We start from the raw sequence: 15,337 nt of genomic DNA, 5'->3' as shown, positions 1-15,337 counted from the left end.
CAAGTAGGGCATCTGAGCCCCCAGGAACCCCCTCTAGTGCCATACTGCTTGTACTGTGTGGCCAAATGTGCTTCAGGGGCCTGGGATAGCGGTCAGAGGCTTCAGGTCTGTCCTTGAATCCTTGCAGGGTGATTTCCAAGAGGTGGAGGCTCTGCTGGTCCAGTACCCTGGGTCCTGGCCACCACCATGTTCCCTTTGCTCTCCTGGCCACAGGAAGTCATGAGGGTGGCTTCTGAAAGCATGAGTGACCAGTCTGTGACTGGTCCACAGCTCTTTGTTGGCTGCCCATGGACTCTGTGGTCAAAGCACACGTCTCCCCTCCACACTGGACACAGGAGGGACCAGCAAACAGTGCCATCCTTGCCCTGCAGATGCTCATCAGGAAGACAGGGTTCTGATTTGAACTGTGTGGCAACAGGTGAAGATGACCCAGGGCTCCTGCATGCAGGGTGCCCCCAGGCTCAGGTGGCCCTGGCAGAGGCCACTTCACTTCTCCTACCCTCTCTGCTTCTTCCCTGCACTGCTTGGTTGCACCTGCTGCCTTACCTCTTCCATGTCCCCTTAGCCACCTTTCCCCCCGTTGTCCTGGCTAGAGTGCAGTGGCAGCATCACAGCTCACCGCAACCTCAAACTTCTCAGCTCAAGTGATCCTCCCACCTCAGCCTCCCAAGGTGTTAGGATCACAGGTGTTTCCCACCTTTTTCCAGCCTGAGCAAGTTCTTTACTTGTCAGCAGTGACCATGTAGCCTCCCTGCCTATGAGCAGCCACTCCCTGTGAGGTTCTCTCAAGTATAAGATCTTGACAAGAAGTGCAGAGCAAGGCCTCAGGCACCCCTGGAAGCTCACACAGAACTCTGGGCCTGGTCTGGCTCTCCACCCAGTGACAAGTCTGGCCTGAGACCCAGGGACAGCAGGCCTTTAGGGCTGGGCCGGATGGGACGTGCAGAGGATATGTTGATGGACCAGCCTCAAGCTTTACGCCTGATTCTTGCCTGGCCCAAGAGAGCCCGCCACAGCCTCCCCCATTTTGCAGCCAGCGGAGCCATTCACACAATCACCTTCTGTTAATTCTATCTGCAACATCAATTAAATTGTTTGTAGAAACTAATTGAATGTGGCTTAATCACACATCTTAATAGCTTTCCACGCTCTGAACTCGTTGTTAATTCCAGTAATAAAACGAGATGAGAACGCTGGCTGGGTAATTAGCGAGGAGGCTGGGGAAGAAATTGCTGTTTGATGGTGGGTAATAAAGGCAGCCGTGGTGACCGCTCTCCTGAGCAGCCGCTGCCACTGCCACCACCACGCTCCCTGTTCTGCTGACGGAGGGAAACGCTACTGCGGTGCCCAAGGTTCCTGTCCCTGACGCGGCCCTCTAGCTTCTCTCCACTCACCTCCAGGCCCAGGCTCCGTCCTCAGCTGTGGGCCCTAGAGGTGGCTGGGCATGAGGGCACGGAGTCCAGGGTTATGGGTATTACCCTGCCCAGGGCACAGTCTGTCTGGTGAAGTTGGGCAGCCTGTTCCCTGTAAGACAGTGTCTGGCTCTTTGGCCCTGAACAGAGTCCCTCTGTGCAGCTCTGGTTCTTGGCGTAGGGTCAGATTCTTCTGCCTCATCCCAGTATGGGCATCCCAGGGCTGTGTAGTGGGGCCTGAAAACTGTTGCAGCTGCTGTGACCTCCTTGTGAACTAGAGCAGCCTAAGCCCCTCCCTCAGGAGAGGGACTACAGCTGTGCCTTTGGCCCAGCCAGCTGTTGACAGTTGTCTAGAGCAGCCGATCTAAGATGTGATTGTGTACAGGGCTAGGGCCTGAGGAGGGGGACATGCAGAATCCAAATCCGTGGGATGGAAGTGGGAGAGGGCGAGACAGAAGGCAGACCCTGGGTTTAAGCAAGACCAGAGGGCAGTGTGGCTGGTGAGGTGGAGCCTAGCTTGGTGGAGAAGGAGTAGAGTAGAAAGGGGTGCCTGTGTCTGTTTCCTTCCCAGCACCTTGGTGAGGCCCAGAGGTGAGTACAGAGCCCTGCCAATTATGTCACTGTGTGCCTGGGACCAGGGACCTGACACCATACCTCACAGAGGGTAAGGAGTGGCAGGAGGGCACAGGTGAACCAAGGCTATAGAGAGCTGCAGTGCAGCCCTTCTTTGGTTGGGTCGTCAATCTCCCCTCCCCCTTCTGAAGGGCTGTCTTTCTGGGAGGGTGTCATAGCCTCCTAGAGAAGGTGACTAGGAGCTTAGCCAGGCCTCAGGGTTGGGACTTGGGCAGGGAGACTGCATGCTGGCAACAGGCCTTTCCACCGTTCCTTAGGACACAGCTGTCCCGCCCAGGCACAGGCATGCAGGAGGGGGCTGGGTTGGGGGCCTCTCTTTGTCCTGCTCTGCCTCCTCATGTTCTCCTGATGCCTCTTGTCTACTTGATGTCCTCCTGGTTTCCAGAGTGAGTACTCATGAGACCTGCTGCCCTTTTATGGCTTCCCAAGAGGCTGCACTCCCTACCAGTTCTTTTAAGCAGGGGACATTGTCCTCTTTCCCAGAAGCTAAAGAATGAGAAAATAGAGAACACCCAGGTGAAGAGCAGTCTGCTGCCTAGAGTGGGTAAAAGTGAGCAGGTGGACCCCTTGGGGATGGAAATCCACCCATCACTGAGCTGGTTCTTCTCATGGAAGCTCTTGGATGCAAAACATCCCAGAGATACTCGTGAAGGGGAAATGAGCAGCTGATTTTATGTCTAATGAGTGTAATTCAGTCAAAAGTTATATTAGGCGACACCACTCAGCTTCTTTTCTCAAGAAGGTGTATTGACCGGGAAAGGAATTTTGCTGTGATATCGAGGCTTAGCTAGGAACTACTGAGGAGCTGGATGGTGACAGGGATGTGAAACTGAGTCAGTTGTCTGAAAGGAAGCTTAGACATAGGTACAGGTGGGGCTGCAGGCCAGACACGGGGCTTAAAGCAGAAAGCAGAGGCTCTGAAGGCCCTCACCCTCCCTGCCACTTGGCCATGGTGCTCCTGGGCCAAAACCCAAATGGTGAAGGGAGGCCAGGCACATAGTGGCTTCCACTCTCTGGAGCCCTCTGGGGTGCTGACTCAAGGAAGAGGGCATTCTGGGGCCTAGGATGGGCTCAGTGAAGTCTTAAGTATGGAGCACAGCCTTAGGAATCTGAAAAGCCTGGGCTTGACTCTTGCCCTGCTACCTTTAGTTATGGGTTTCTGGGAAATTCTTAGGAATTAACATTCCTAAGCCTCAGTTTCTTTCCTTTTTTTCTTTTTCTTTCTTTCTTTTCCTTTTTTTTTTTTTTTTTTTTTTTTCTCACCTCTGGGCTAGAATGCAGTGGCACAATCATAACTCAACTGCAGATTCATACCCCTGGGCTCAAGCAGTCCTCCCGACCATAGCCTGGCCACTAAGCCTCAGTTTCTTCATCTACAAAATAGAAAAAGTAGTGCCCCCTGAGGTGGTTGTGAAGATCACATGAGATAGTATGTGACGTTATATATAAAACATACTGCTGCATACATTGAGTACCTGGCACAGGGATGGGCAGATGATACAGTAATGACGAGGATCACTGACAGAACCTGTGGTGTCTGTGAAACCATGCCTCTGTTACTATATTCTGAAGTCCAGCAGAAAGAATCAGAGGCTTTACTTTAAACTGTTCAACAAATATTTATTATTTGAACAGTTATTGGGCATTATTCTAAGGGCTGAGACTATTTTAGGCTTTAAAAGAGTTTTAATGCCCAGGTGGGAGTGGGAACTTGTGGAATGGGCTGAAGCACACAGAGGCCGGCCTCCCAGGCCTGGCTCGCCATCACCCAGTCTAGACCTTGCCAGGCTCCCAATCCCAGCTCAGCCCAATACTTGACCTCCTTTGTGGAGTTGTCTCCTAAGCTGTCTTTCCTAAATGACTGAGCCTCAGTGCTTGGCTCCTGATGTTTAGCTCTCCCCTGACCCTGTCTCTCTCCTGGCTAAGGAGCTTTTCTTGGGCACCATGGAGATATAGGTGTAATTCAGATTGGAAATGTTCTGTGGGCATCAGAGTCCTGCTTTTTAAGATATGTGCTTTCTCTCTCCTCCCTGAACCCAGGTAGCACAGCAAGGAGAGACCCAGAAGTTGAGAGGGTCAATGCCGGAGACAAAGGGGCCACTGAAGAGTGACCTGTCCTAACAAATCTTCTTACCCACATGGCCTTTAGGATTATATGCAGAACATCCACGGCAAGGAGATTGATCTGCTACGGACCACGGTGAAAGTGCCAGGGAAGCGCCTGCCCCGAGCCACACCTGCCACGGCCCCAGGCACCAGCCCCCGTGCCAATGGGCTGGCCATGGAGCGGAGTAACACACAGCTGGGTGGGAGCACAGGTGAGGTGGCTGCTGAGGTGGGGGCGTGGGGAGTGGCCATGGCAGGGCCTAGGCAGGCAGCTGTTCTGGGCTTGGCTTCTTCTCCACCTGGGCACAGTGCTCCACACATGCCGACAAGCCAGTGTCACACTTTTTTTGGGGGGGGTGAGGTCATCTCAGCCAATGCATGTGTCAAAATACAGCCCTAGTGGAGTTACTTGAGGTGGCAGCAGATGTCTTGACCAACAGTTGATCTGGATATCAGATGGGACCAGGTAGCCTTCTACCTGAGGAGTGGCACCAGTGGTCGTAGGCCTATCGATGCATCTGTATCCAAGGCAGGCAGTGGGTAGGAGCAGGCCTCCTGGCATACGTGGCTAGCATCTCAGCCAAGCTTGCCATAGGAAGGGAGGCAGAAGGAGACAGAACTATCTAGGGGTTCACCCAGTGAACATTTTCAGGTCTGCAGTGAGAGGTAGGGATCTGCTCAGAGATGACTGAATTAGAGAGGAGCTGGAGGAGGCAGGGGACACTGCCATGTGTCCAGTGTCTGGAATGAAGTAAGGAACTAAGATGGCAATAGGCAGAGTAGCCTTTCTCTGGCTGTGTTGTTACCTCTTCATGGGATGGCGTGGTCTCAGGCAATAGGCCCTTCCCCAGGGACCCCTTCCTAGTGCAGGCTCGTTCCTTTTCCCGGGCTTCTCCTGCCTCTATCCCCTGGGGCTGTCCTTCCACAGTCAGGCACCTACAGCCCCTGCACTCCTGTACACTCCCTCCAAGACTTCAGTATTGCTGATACTGTCCTGGGTCATTGTGTCTTACTGTACCTGAGCCCAGAAATAGCCGCTCTCTTGGGTGATGGATCCTGCCATGCCCTAGGAGTCAGCTTCTAGCCGAGTAGGGTTTCAGCTGGGTGTGCTGCCTGCCCTGGAAGGTGTGTGGGGATGTCCGGTGTTTCTGCTTGTTACAATGATAGGAAGGTGCTACAACATAGTGGACGGGGGTTGGAATACTAGAATGGATGGGACAGACCCCAGACAATAAAGAATTGCCCCCACTGAAAATGCTGATGGGGTTTGCACTGAGAAGTCTGGGTAAAAGGGAGAACACGTAAGATGATACTCTTCTGGCATGTTCCTTCTTTGAGGCAAGGCACCTCATATGTGTTAGGCTCATGCTGACATGGCCATTACTCACCAGGCTCAAAAGTGTGGGTAGAGGCCAGGGAGGGGCCTAGTGTCACCAGTTGAGATGTGCCAGGTGCAGTGGGTGTCTTTATATCAGGCCCAAGATTACTGTCCCCATTTTTATGGGGAAACAAAGCTCAGAGAGGCTAAATAACTTGTTATTTCCTAAGGGCATCTAAGTGTGTCTGACTTGAAGCTATGTTCTTTCCTCCAAGCCACCCTGAGCTCAGAAAAAGGAAGCTTGGGAAGTGTGCCAAGGGAGAGTTCTAGTGGATGGCAGGGAAGAAGGAAGCCAAGAGGAAAAAGGCGTTATGGCAGTGTGCCTGTGCTGGGCTGTGAGCCTGCTTGGGGGTGGTGGGTCCACTGGGGGGCAAAAATGGTAGGTCATGTGTAGTTCTCGGTACTTGGCCCAGAGAGAGGTCAGGGGTGCTGGGAGCCCTCTGGCCTGGGTCCCCAGGATCGCCCGGGGCTTCATGTGGAGAGTCAATGAGTTCTGTCTGGTCAGTGTGGAGGAGGAACAGGTACGAGTCTGTGGAAGGGGAACTTTTCCTTGAAGGCAGGGAACAGAGGAGACCTGGGCTGTTTCCCCAAAGAGGGAGGGAAACAAGAAGACACTGCCCTATCCCATTCCTGTCCCTGACATCCTTCACCTGGGGAGTCGCAGCATACTCGCTCGTAATTACAGCACCCACACGCAGGAGCACACGGACGGTGCTTACCCGCACCCTGCTGCTGCACGCCGACACCGACCCTCATGCACACTCACACATGTCTCTCGCTCACCGGGCGATGTTAACATCTCATTATCTTTGTTACTGTAATTACATTATCCGCTGCTTTATGCAGAATTATCCTCCGAGGACTAATTGATGGCTCCATGTTTAATTCATTAATCATTAGCATCAAATTCGACAATTACAGTGCACACTGATTGTGGGATTGCAGGCGTAATGAGGGGAGAATTAACAAAGAAAAGGGAAAGCACTTTCCCTCCCTCAGGGTTTTGGGTTGGGGGCTCAGGAAGGAAGCTGGACCAATGATGTCTCTGGTTGGGGTTAGGGATGAGGGGATTGTGATTTGGAACCTGGGAGAAGGAAAGCAGGAGTGAGGAGGAGCAAGATGCCTGAGAAATTAGGGACAAATCTCCCCCACAAGGTTTCCTGAGTGGTGGGGAGTGGGGGGCCTGTTAGAGCAGAGGGGCAGAGGTGAATGGGATTCCGTGGAGATAGCATCAGTGTGTTACCTTAGGGGACTGGAAGCAGGAGACTGGCCTATAGTCTTGGCGCCACACGTATCTTACTAAGCACTTACTATGTGTCTAGCCCAGCTTTGGGTGTTACGACAAATGCAAGAGAAACACAAAACTCGCTCTCTGCTTTAGAGCATCATACTGTCCCCACAGCATTTGGTATGTGTTGCCTGTTCCTTTATCTTCCAGCTTAGGGCTTCCTGTCCACAGGCTTCCAAAACCTCAACCCTCTCTGCCTGCAGGGTTGGTGGGAGGCCTGGAGTGCTCTTTCCCTGGCTTTGCCTCTGCTTGCTTTCTCCAGCTGTGGCTGGTGCCAGCCCCCTTCTCTGCTTTCCTTCTAACCTCCAGCACCTGGCTAGCTCCTCAGCTCAAAGTTTTAAACAACTCTGTGTGGCCCACCTGTTCTTAAGATGCTCAGGGCCATTTCTTTCTGGTCTTAGTCACTACCCTCACTCTTAGGTATATTAAAAACAGGGACAGAAGCTTCAGGTTCTCATTTTTCTAGCTAAGGCCCTTTCCGTGTCATAGGCCTCTGAGAACCCATGGCTGTTCCCAGGATCACTCCGGAAGGGACTCAGCCTGAAGAGAGAGGCCAGGAGGATCCTGCTGTCCTCCCTACATTGTTGGCTGTGCCCGCCCAGCCTTGGCACTCCCAGAGCCTTTGGTTCCCCTTGGCTCTGCCATTCTTCCCTGATGGGAAACGAAAGATTAATTTTCTCCAGCCCAACAGGATAATTACTAATACTAATTAGACATAATTACTTGAATTTGATACACTTATTTCTCGTCAGAATGGCAGCAAAGCTGAGGCAAAGCAAATGGCATATGTGGACTAGAATGAAGGGTGCCGGGGTTGGGACAATAGCAGGTCCCAGCTCTCAGCCAAGGAGCACTGCAGTGATGGGGAGTTGGCACCACCCCAAGCTCCTTCCACAAATTGGGAGGCCTCTGGTGTAGAGATCTCACCCAGTGTCCTGCTCCCCCACCATTCCAGCTGCAGGGTCACAGTGAGGGAACAGAGTTATGGACTTTTATGTGTATGGATAGAGGAGAATGTAAAAGTCTGGGACAGGATGCCTCCCAAGGCATGAAGAGAACCTGTGTGAGGCCTGGGATTCTCTAATAAGCCTGGCCCTCCACCTGGTGAACCCAAAATTCTCATTTTGGGCCAGTAAAACCTACTGGAATTTCTCAGCTCTGCCCATTGCCCTGTTTCCAGGACAGTACCTCTGTGTACCCCTTGCCTGGCCTGCCATCTAGTCTGACACTTCCCCTCCCCTAGGTGCCCCCCACTCGGCCAGCAGCGCATCCCTGCACTCTGAGCGCCCCCTCAGCAGCTCAGCCTGGGGTGACCCCAGCGGCGCCGAGGGGCTGCATCAGCGCTCCTGCTCTGTTTCCAGCACCGACCAGTGGAGTGAGGCCGCTGCCCTGCCCCCAGGCGTGCAGCACCCTGGTGAGTGGTGGCTCTAGCTGCTTCCCACCTCTTTTGGGACCAGAGGTGAGCTGAGCAGCAGTTTAGCCTAGGAGGCTGTGAGGGGACAGTGCTCAACTGAGCCCTCCAGAGCTAGTCACAGACACCTGGCTTTGGGGCCTGGCGCCAGTCTTTTCTTGGAAACGGAGTAGGGGCTCTAATCCTTCTCCAGCCATCATGTGTGGCCACTTACCCTTTTGCTTTCCCCTGAGTCCCCTAGCTCTGCCAGTGGCCAGCACTGGAGGCCCATCCTCTGCAGATTCTCCTCCCTTCTGTCCCTAGGCAGTGCTGGTGGCAGCTCCTACATCCCCATCAGCCCCCTGCTCAGTCAGCTCATCAACTTCTCTGCAGGGGGACAGGGAAGCGGCTGAGTAAGGCAGTCCCGGGCTGGAGGCTCTAAGCAGTGTGGGCCACATTTGCCTAGCTGCTGCCCATGGAGTTGTCCTGAATGGTCGTTTCCCCACCTGTGCAGCCTCCTTCGGCTGAGCCCCACCTTGTCCCAGGTGGGTAGGAAACTCACCCTTCTCTCTACAGTCCACTCCTCTATTTTCCCGGCACCTCATCTTCCTTCTTGTCGTCCCTTCTCTGTCATCATCCCCTTTTCCCTCCCTCTCCCATCTTCTTTTAACCTAAACCCTAACCTTTTGGTCACAGGCTAGAAAAGGGATGGGACAGTTGTCCTTTCCTGTCCACATCCACTTGTCCAGAGTGAAGGTATAAAGACAGGGAGAAGGCCCAGGGTGCCCCACTGCCCCCCGGGATGTGGGCACCCCAGAGCAAACCCGCCTTCTCACTGCTGTCCCAGAGGAGGCACATCATGTTTTCCCTGAGCTGCCTCCCAAAGACCCTTCCCTGACCCCTTAAGTAGAAGCGCTCCCACCCAGCCTGAGCTGCCTTGCACCTCAGGAGCAGCCATGCCAAGGGAAGAGATGGGTGACTTAAGCACAAGGAGTCTTTGCTCCCCAACTGATCCAAGCCCAACCCCACTTGGGGGAAGTGAGGATGGAGGGCTTGAGGAGAGCCAGGGGCCATTCCCTTGGGTCACTGGTCCTATGGCTATGCTGGCCTTGGTGAGGCCCCTCTGTTGAGTCTGGAAGGAGGAAGGCAGGAAGGGAGGGAGCGTGTCTGCCTCTAATGAAGTTTGACATTTAGTGGTGAGCGCCGGGCGGGGTGTGGGAGACAGAGCTTGATTAGCGCGCTCTAATTGACAGTAATTAGGCAGCTCCCTGATTGTTTCTAATTCTGCTATTAATTGTGAGGAGCGGGGAGTGTGATTGAGGATAAATTTGGTGCGGAGCTGCTGGGGCTTCAGCTCCCTTTGAGTTCCCGGGGCTGCCTTCCACCCCTCCAGGCTGCAGAGGCAGTTTCCTCCCTTTGCCTTTATCCTGCTCTGCCTAAGTTTCCTTCTCACTCTGTCCACACTTTCCTCCTCCAAGGCTGGGAAGGCTAGGTAGGCTGGGTGGATCCCTCACCTAGAGAGGGCACCTGACTGACTGACCCAGGTGCACTCCAGCTACACTTGGCAAGACTCGTCTTCTCCCTGTGCTTTGGGGCCTCCTCCCCTCTTCCCACACTTCTCCAACTTTCCCCTCACCAGCCAGTGGCCCAGCTGAGGTGCTCAGTTCCAGCCCCAAGCTGGAGCCTCCCCCATCTCCCCACTCCAACCGGAAGAAGCACCGGCGGAAAAAGAGCACCACCGGGACCCCCCGACCAGACGGCCCCAGCAGTGCTGCTGAAGGTTAGGGGGACCCAGAGGGAATTGGGTACAGGAGGTGGGCAGTGGGACTTGGGGATAGTCCCCTGAAAGGAACACTGTTTTCTCTGTATTCTATGAGTTAAACACTTTCTAGTAATAATTTCTAATAAAAGTAGTTCCGTAACTTCTTTTGGTAATCTAGACCCAGTATCTTAGGGAATGGGACAGTAAAACCTACTGGAATTTTACTTCTAACTGAAACCCTTTCTGTTGTAATGTGAGCTGCTTTTATTCTTAAAGAAGCTACAAGACATCAGGCTACTATTGCAATAGCACTTCCAAGACCTGTGGGGCAGGACCTGTGTTTTCTGTGTCTCTTGTGTCATTCATTGAGTTTAATGAATGCTAATAGTTGCTTAATACGTGTGTACAGACTGGTTAAGTCTCTCCTTAGTCTTCCTTAGACTAAGGAATTCCAGCTCCTTAAACCCTTCCATAGGACCCTTCTTAAAGTCTTTTATTAATTACAGTACTGCGCCTCTGATTTTTTGTGAAGTTTTTTTCAAAATCTCACTCTTCTCAGTTATTGGAGTCTCTTTGCTCCCAAATAAGTTTTAATTTCTGTAGATTCAATTTCTCATTTCTACTCTAATCGTCAGGGTTAGGGCTGTGTGGGTCAAGTGGGCAGAAATCAGCTTTTCACAGTGATGCTTAGTGTTTATGGAAAAGGGTGTCCACTGTGGTCTAGGGAGTCCCACCAGTGATCATGGTGGCTCAAAGGCTGTGGTCATAAGCAAGTGAGGTATAGTGGTAATGCCTGGGGAAAGAGGTGCCAGTTCTATTTATGTGAGAAGGCAGTTCTGTTAAGGGTCCCTGAGAGCAGGAGCCAGCAGAAGAAGATTTCCAGGGGATGTTGGTGTCATTGAGGTGAGGCTGCCCAGCACCAAGATGCAGTGAGATTTACAAGCAGGGATGGCCTTGGCAGAAGGTGTGGCTCAGCCTGGTGCCTCTCTACAGGTGCCTATGCTGTCTTTCCAGGCCTGTGACACAGTCACACTGCTAGTTAGGAACTGTTCACCATGGAGCAGTGTGGCTGTCTTCCAGGGGCCTAGGGGAGCAGAGCTTGGAAAGGCTTCACAGCATTGCTCCAGGTTAGCAGTCCAGCCCTCAGTGCTTGTTACTGCAGATTCCCTCAGGTCTCTGTTTGCTCACATATTACAGTTCCTGGAGAAAACCTCTTCTCTCCCCCATCCACTTGCCCTTCCTGTCTGTGCCAGGGTAGTGGGGGAGGGGTCCAGCTCCCAGGAGCCCCACGCTGACGCCGTCAGGAATATTGGGTTTAATGAGCTGCAAAATGAGGCGGCTGCAGCTGACATGTACGGATGGTGCCCACACCCGCCTCCCCCAACCCTCCCGGCATTTGCCTTCTAGCACCCGTCACATCCTTCTCCAGAGATTTGGCTCGTCTTTCTCCAGAAAGCACCTTGCTCTGGCTTCAGACCCCTTCCTGGCAGTGCCAGGGATGTCAAGACCTTCGTTCTCCATCTTTTTTAACCCATGTTCCACAGGTGGTTAGGAATAAGGTTTGAGGGCTCTTACAAGTTTACTCTGCTTCTCCCTTTAGAGTGTGGCCTGAGAGGCCAAGGTGGGAAAATGGGGGTAGGATGAGTGCCAGCGAAACAGGAGGGAGTGGAGCAGGAGAGAGTGGAGTTGTAATGGTGTGGCCCTGGGCATGTGTGCTGGCCAGAAGCCTGATGGCATGCCCTCCTCCCCGCCCTCCAGAGGCAGAAGAGTCATTTGAGTTTGTGGTGGTGTCCCTCACCGGGCAGACGTGGCACTTTGAGGCCTCGACGGCAGAGGAGCGGGAGCTGTGGGTGCAGAGCGTGCAGGCCCAGATCCTCGCCAGCTTGCAGGGTTGCCGCAGTGCCAAGGACAAGGTTGGCAAGGGGAGGCTGGGAGGAGCTGGCATGGAGCACCTGGCTGGGAGGGGACTGAAAGAGGCTTCATAACTGACCAGCTACCCCTTGTCTCTCCCACCATGTGGCAGACTCGACTGGGGAACCAGAATGCAGCTCTGGCTGTGCAGGCTGTCCGCACTGTTCGTGGCAATAGTTTCTGCATTGACTGTGATGCACCCAGTGAGTGCTGAGGGTGGTAGGGCTGGGAGGTGGGAAGATGTGGGGAGGAGGATGTTCCTCGTTGTCCCACTGACTTCTGTGGTTGCTCACCTGTTCTTCATTTTCCTCTCCTCACCTAGATCCAGACTGGGCCAGCCTGAATTTGGGCGCCCTGATGTGCATTGAGTGCTCAGGGATACACCGACATCTGGGGGCTCACCTGTCTCGGGTCCGCTCCCTTGACCTTGATGACTGGCCACCTGAATTGCTGGCTGTTATGACTGCTATGGGCAATGCCCTGGCCAACAGTGTCTGGGAAGGGGCCCTGGATGGCTACGCAAAGCCGGGGCCTGATGCATGCAGGTGAGTGGATGGGGCCCTGAAACTGGCCAGGAAGAAGAGGGAACATTTGGGGCTCCCGGTATGGGAAAGATTGCAGTGGCTGTGACAGTGTTAGAAGGGTTAAAACTAGCCGTTGCTCTGCTTGGCAGTTGGCCCCTTGGGGGTACCCCTCCCCCTCTGGTGTCTGTCACTCAGGCTCCTCACAACAACAGGCCCTTTTTGAGCCGTTATCAGCAGGTCAGGGGGCCAGCCAGAGACGCATGCGCAGGGCCCTATCACAGTGTGGTGCAAGCACCCTGGCCTGAGCGCTGAGATGGGGAGAATGGGTGGTAGATAGGGTAGTGCCTGGCCCCCAGTGCAGGCCCCCACCTGCTTTGTTCCAGCATTGCCAGTTGGAGAAAGTTCAGACGGCCAGATAAGGTGCCACACAGGCCTGCCTAGAATTGTCCTGCCCTCTCAGCCCCCACATCCCTGCTGCCCCAAGAGGCTTCCCTTCAGTGTTCCTTCCTTTCAGCATCTCCCACTCCTTTTATAGTATCCGTATACCCTAGAGTTTCTTAGGCTTCTCTTTTCTCTCTACTCTATTTTACATTCTCTCACTTTTCTTCCTTATCCCCCCTTTTTCCTGTCCTGACCACTTCCCTGGCCCTACCTATTGGCTCGGTGTCCTGCCTTGGCTCATGTCTTCATGGACCTGTGGTTGCAGAGAGGAGAAGGAGCACTGGATACGGGCCAAGTATGAGCAGAAGCTCTTCCTGGCCCCGCTGCCGAGCTCTGATGTGCCACTGGGGCAGCAGCTGCTGCGGGCGGTGGTAGAGGATGACCTGCGGCTATTGGTGATGCTTCTGGCACATGGGTCCAAGGAGGAGGTGAATGAGACCTACGGGGATGGGGACGGGCGGACAGCTCTGCATCTTTCCAGTGCCATGGCTAATGTGGTCTTCACACAGCTGCTCATCTGGGTGAGTCAAGGCACCTCGGATCTACCTTGATTTCACCCTTCCTTACTATAACCCTTTAAAAGCTACCTTTCCTTTTCTCCCCCAAACTGGTATCTTTCCTCCCACGTAAGTCAACTGTGAAATGTGCTTTCTCCTACAGTACGGGGTGGACGTGAGGAGCCGGGACGCCCGGGGTTTGACCCCACTGGCCTATGCTCGCCGGGCTGGCAGCCAGGAGTGTGCAGACATCTTGATCCAGCATGGCTGCCCTGGGGAGGGCTGTAGCTTAGCACCTACACCCAACAGAGATCCTGCCAATGGGACCAACCCCTCTGCTGAACTGCATCGCAGTCCTAGCCTCCTATAAGGCCCAGAAAAGGGCAGGGGCCTAGCTTGAAGGACTCCACAGCCTGGGGATCCTCTTCCCTGCAGGCACTGGAAGAAACAAGATACAGAGATGGAAAAACAACAACATGCAGGGAGGAAGAAGGAGGAGAAATTAGGAGAATCAAAGGGATCCAAGGAATATGTTGGGATTTAGGCTACAGCAAAGAGAGGGAGTGAAGTATTTAGCCCTCTGCCCTAAGGTGCCATTGAAAAGGGACAGGACCCTTTGGAGGTGCCAGTGAGGAGAGGGGAGCAGGACCTCTCCCTCCTCCAGATCCCTTCCTCCTACTGCCGGTCCTCACAAGCCTTCGTCCTAAAACAGAGGGCAGAGGGCACAGGTGAGGGGGTGCTGGACAGAGATGGGGTGGTCTGTGAGTCCTATGTAAACTTTGTACATTGGAATATTTATGTTTGTGTACATAATTGGTGTGTGTGTATGATGAGTCAATAAACCAGACTCTGTGTGGCCTCGTTTCTCCCTTCTATATTGTTGCCCTTCCAAGAATGTCCTTCATCTCTACTTTATTGTCCCTTCTCATTTTTCTGCTGTGTTCTAAGATTTTCTGCCCTCTCAGCCTGGGTCGCAGGCTCTTCCTTGGCCTCCCCTTGGCAGAGGTGCAGCTGGGTTTGCCAGCAGCACAGTACAGTGAGCCCTGACAAGAGGAGACAGAGTGCTTTGCTTCCTCGTGGGCACTGCCTGCCCCACTAGGGACATTTTCCAGCTGTTCTCTTCATTGTCATCAATATTCTTTCTGGTAACCTCATGCTATACTCGGTGCTGGCTAGAGAGGGGACATAAGCATTGTCCTCCTTCCTCTGAGTCTGGGAACTAGCCCCACCACCAGATGTACAGAGAGATACTTGAGTCAAACAGGAGAATTTCAAGGAGGCCCCAGAATAAGTGGCAGTACTTGTCTCAGAACAGCTGTGTTACAATGTAGACCAACTCATGCCTGAGCTTTGTTAGGAAAGTGGAGGAGGTAGGTTGCTGACACAAGAACAGCCACCTTAACTCCCATGACATCTTGCCAAGCCAAGCTAGAGGTAGACTCCAGAGCCTGTTTTTCTTCTGACTATATCTTTTGGTTATTCTAGAAAGAAGACCAGTGGGAAACCTGTCTACTGGTTTTGTTTAAGCAATTCTCTTGCCTCAGCCTCCCAGGTAGCTGGGACTACAGGTGCCTGCCACAACACCTGGCTATTTTTTGGTTGCAGTTGTTGTTGTTTAGCAGGTCCAGGCCAGTCTCGAACCTGCCAGCCTCAGTGTATGTGACTGGAACCCTACTCACTGAGCTACGGGTGCTGCCTATCTGCTGGTTCTTAAAGGATGAGGCATTACTAAATTAGAGTCTTGCTCTCTGAGGAGTCTGTTGCTTCCTCATTTCTGGAGCCTTGTTTTCTAAAATAACTTGAGTGTATGGGCTGGTGCTCTATGCATAGGTACCTGCCTACCTAGAGGGAAATAACCAAGTGACATTCAGACAGGAAACCAGATTTTCTTTTCTTTTTTTTTTTTTTTTTGAGACAGAGCCTCAAGCTGTCCCCCTGGGTAGAGTGCCATGGCATCACGCTCACAGCAACCTCCAACTCCTGGGCTCAAGCGAG

The 15,337-nt window shown here is 53.2% G+C and overlaps 1 protein-coding gene across 4 annotated transcripts in view; it reads left to right on the top strand.

Moving 5' to 3' along the window:
• Positions 1 to 14,217, top strand: part of AGAP3 (ArfGAP with GTPase domain, ankyrin repeat and PH domain 3) — a 64,686-nt gene extending 50,469 nt beyond the window's left edge. Inside the window, exons 4-11 of one of the 4 annotated variants that reach the window (XM_023514415.1) lie at positions 4,195 to 4,363; positions 8,061 to 8,231; positions 9,847 to 9,987; positions 11,728 to 11,882; positions 11,993 to 12,083; positions 12,203 to 12,425; positions 13,111 to 13,366; positions 13,506 to 14,217. In XM_023514415.1, the coding sequence (XP_023370183.1) occupies positions 4,195 to 4,363; positions 8,061 to 8,231; positions 9,847 to 9,987; positions 11,728 to 11,882; positions 11,993 to 12,083; positions 12,203 to 12,425; positions 13,111 to 13,366; positions 13,506 to 13,712 (1,413 nt within the window). In that variant the 3' untranslated portion in view covers positions 13,713 to 14,217. The remainder of the gene's footprint in view (positions 1 to 4,194; positions 4,364 to 8,060; positions 8,232 to 9,846; positions 9,988 to 11,727; positions 11,883 to 11,992; positions 12,084 to 12,202; positions 12,426 to 13,110; positions 13,367 to 13,505) is intronic. The other 3 variants (XM_012806518.2, XM_023514416.1, XM_012806520.1) reach the window with 3 other exon arrangements.
• The last annotated feature ends 1,120 nt before the right edge of the window (positions 14,218 to 15,337 follow it).

The sequence above is a fragment of the Otolemur garnettii genome, unplaced genomic scaffold, assembly GCF_000181295.1.
Source record: "Otolemur garnettii isolate 467f Iridium unplaced genomic scaffold, OtoGar3 scaffold00053, whole genome shotgun sequence".
In the NCBI taxonomy this organism is placed as follows: domain Eukaryota; kingdom Metazoa; phylum Chordata; class Mammalia; order Primates; family Galagidae; genus Otolemur; species Otolemur garnettii.
This window is presented reverse-complemented; position numbering and strand designations above follow the sequence as displayed.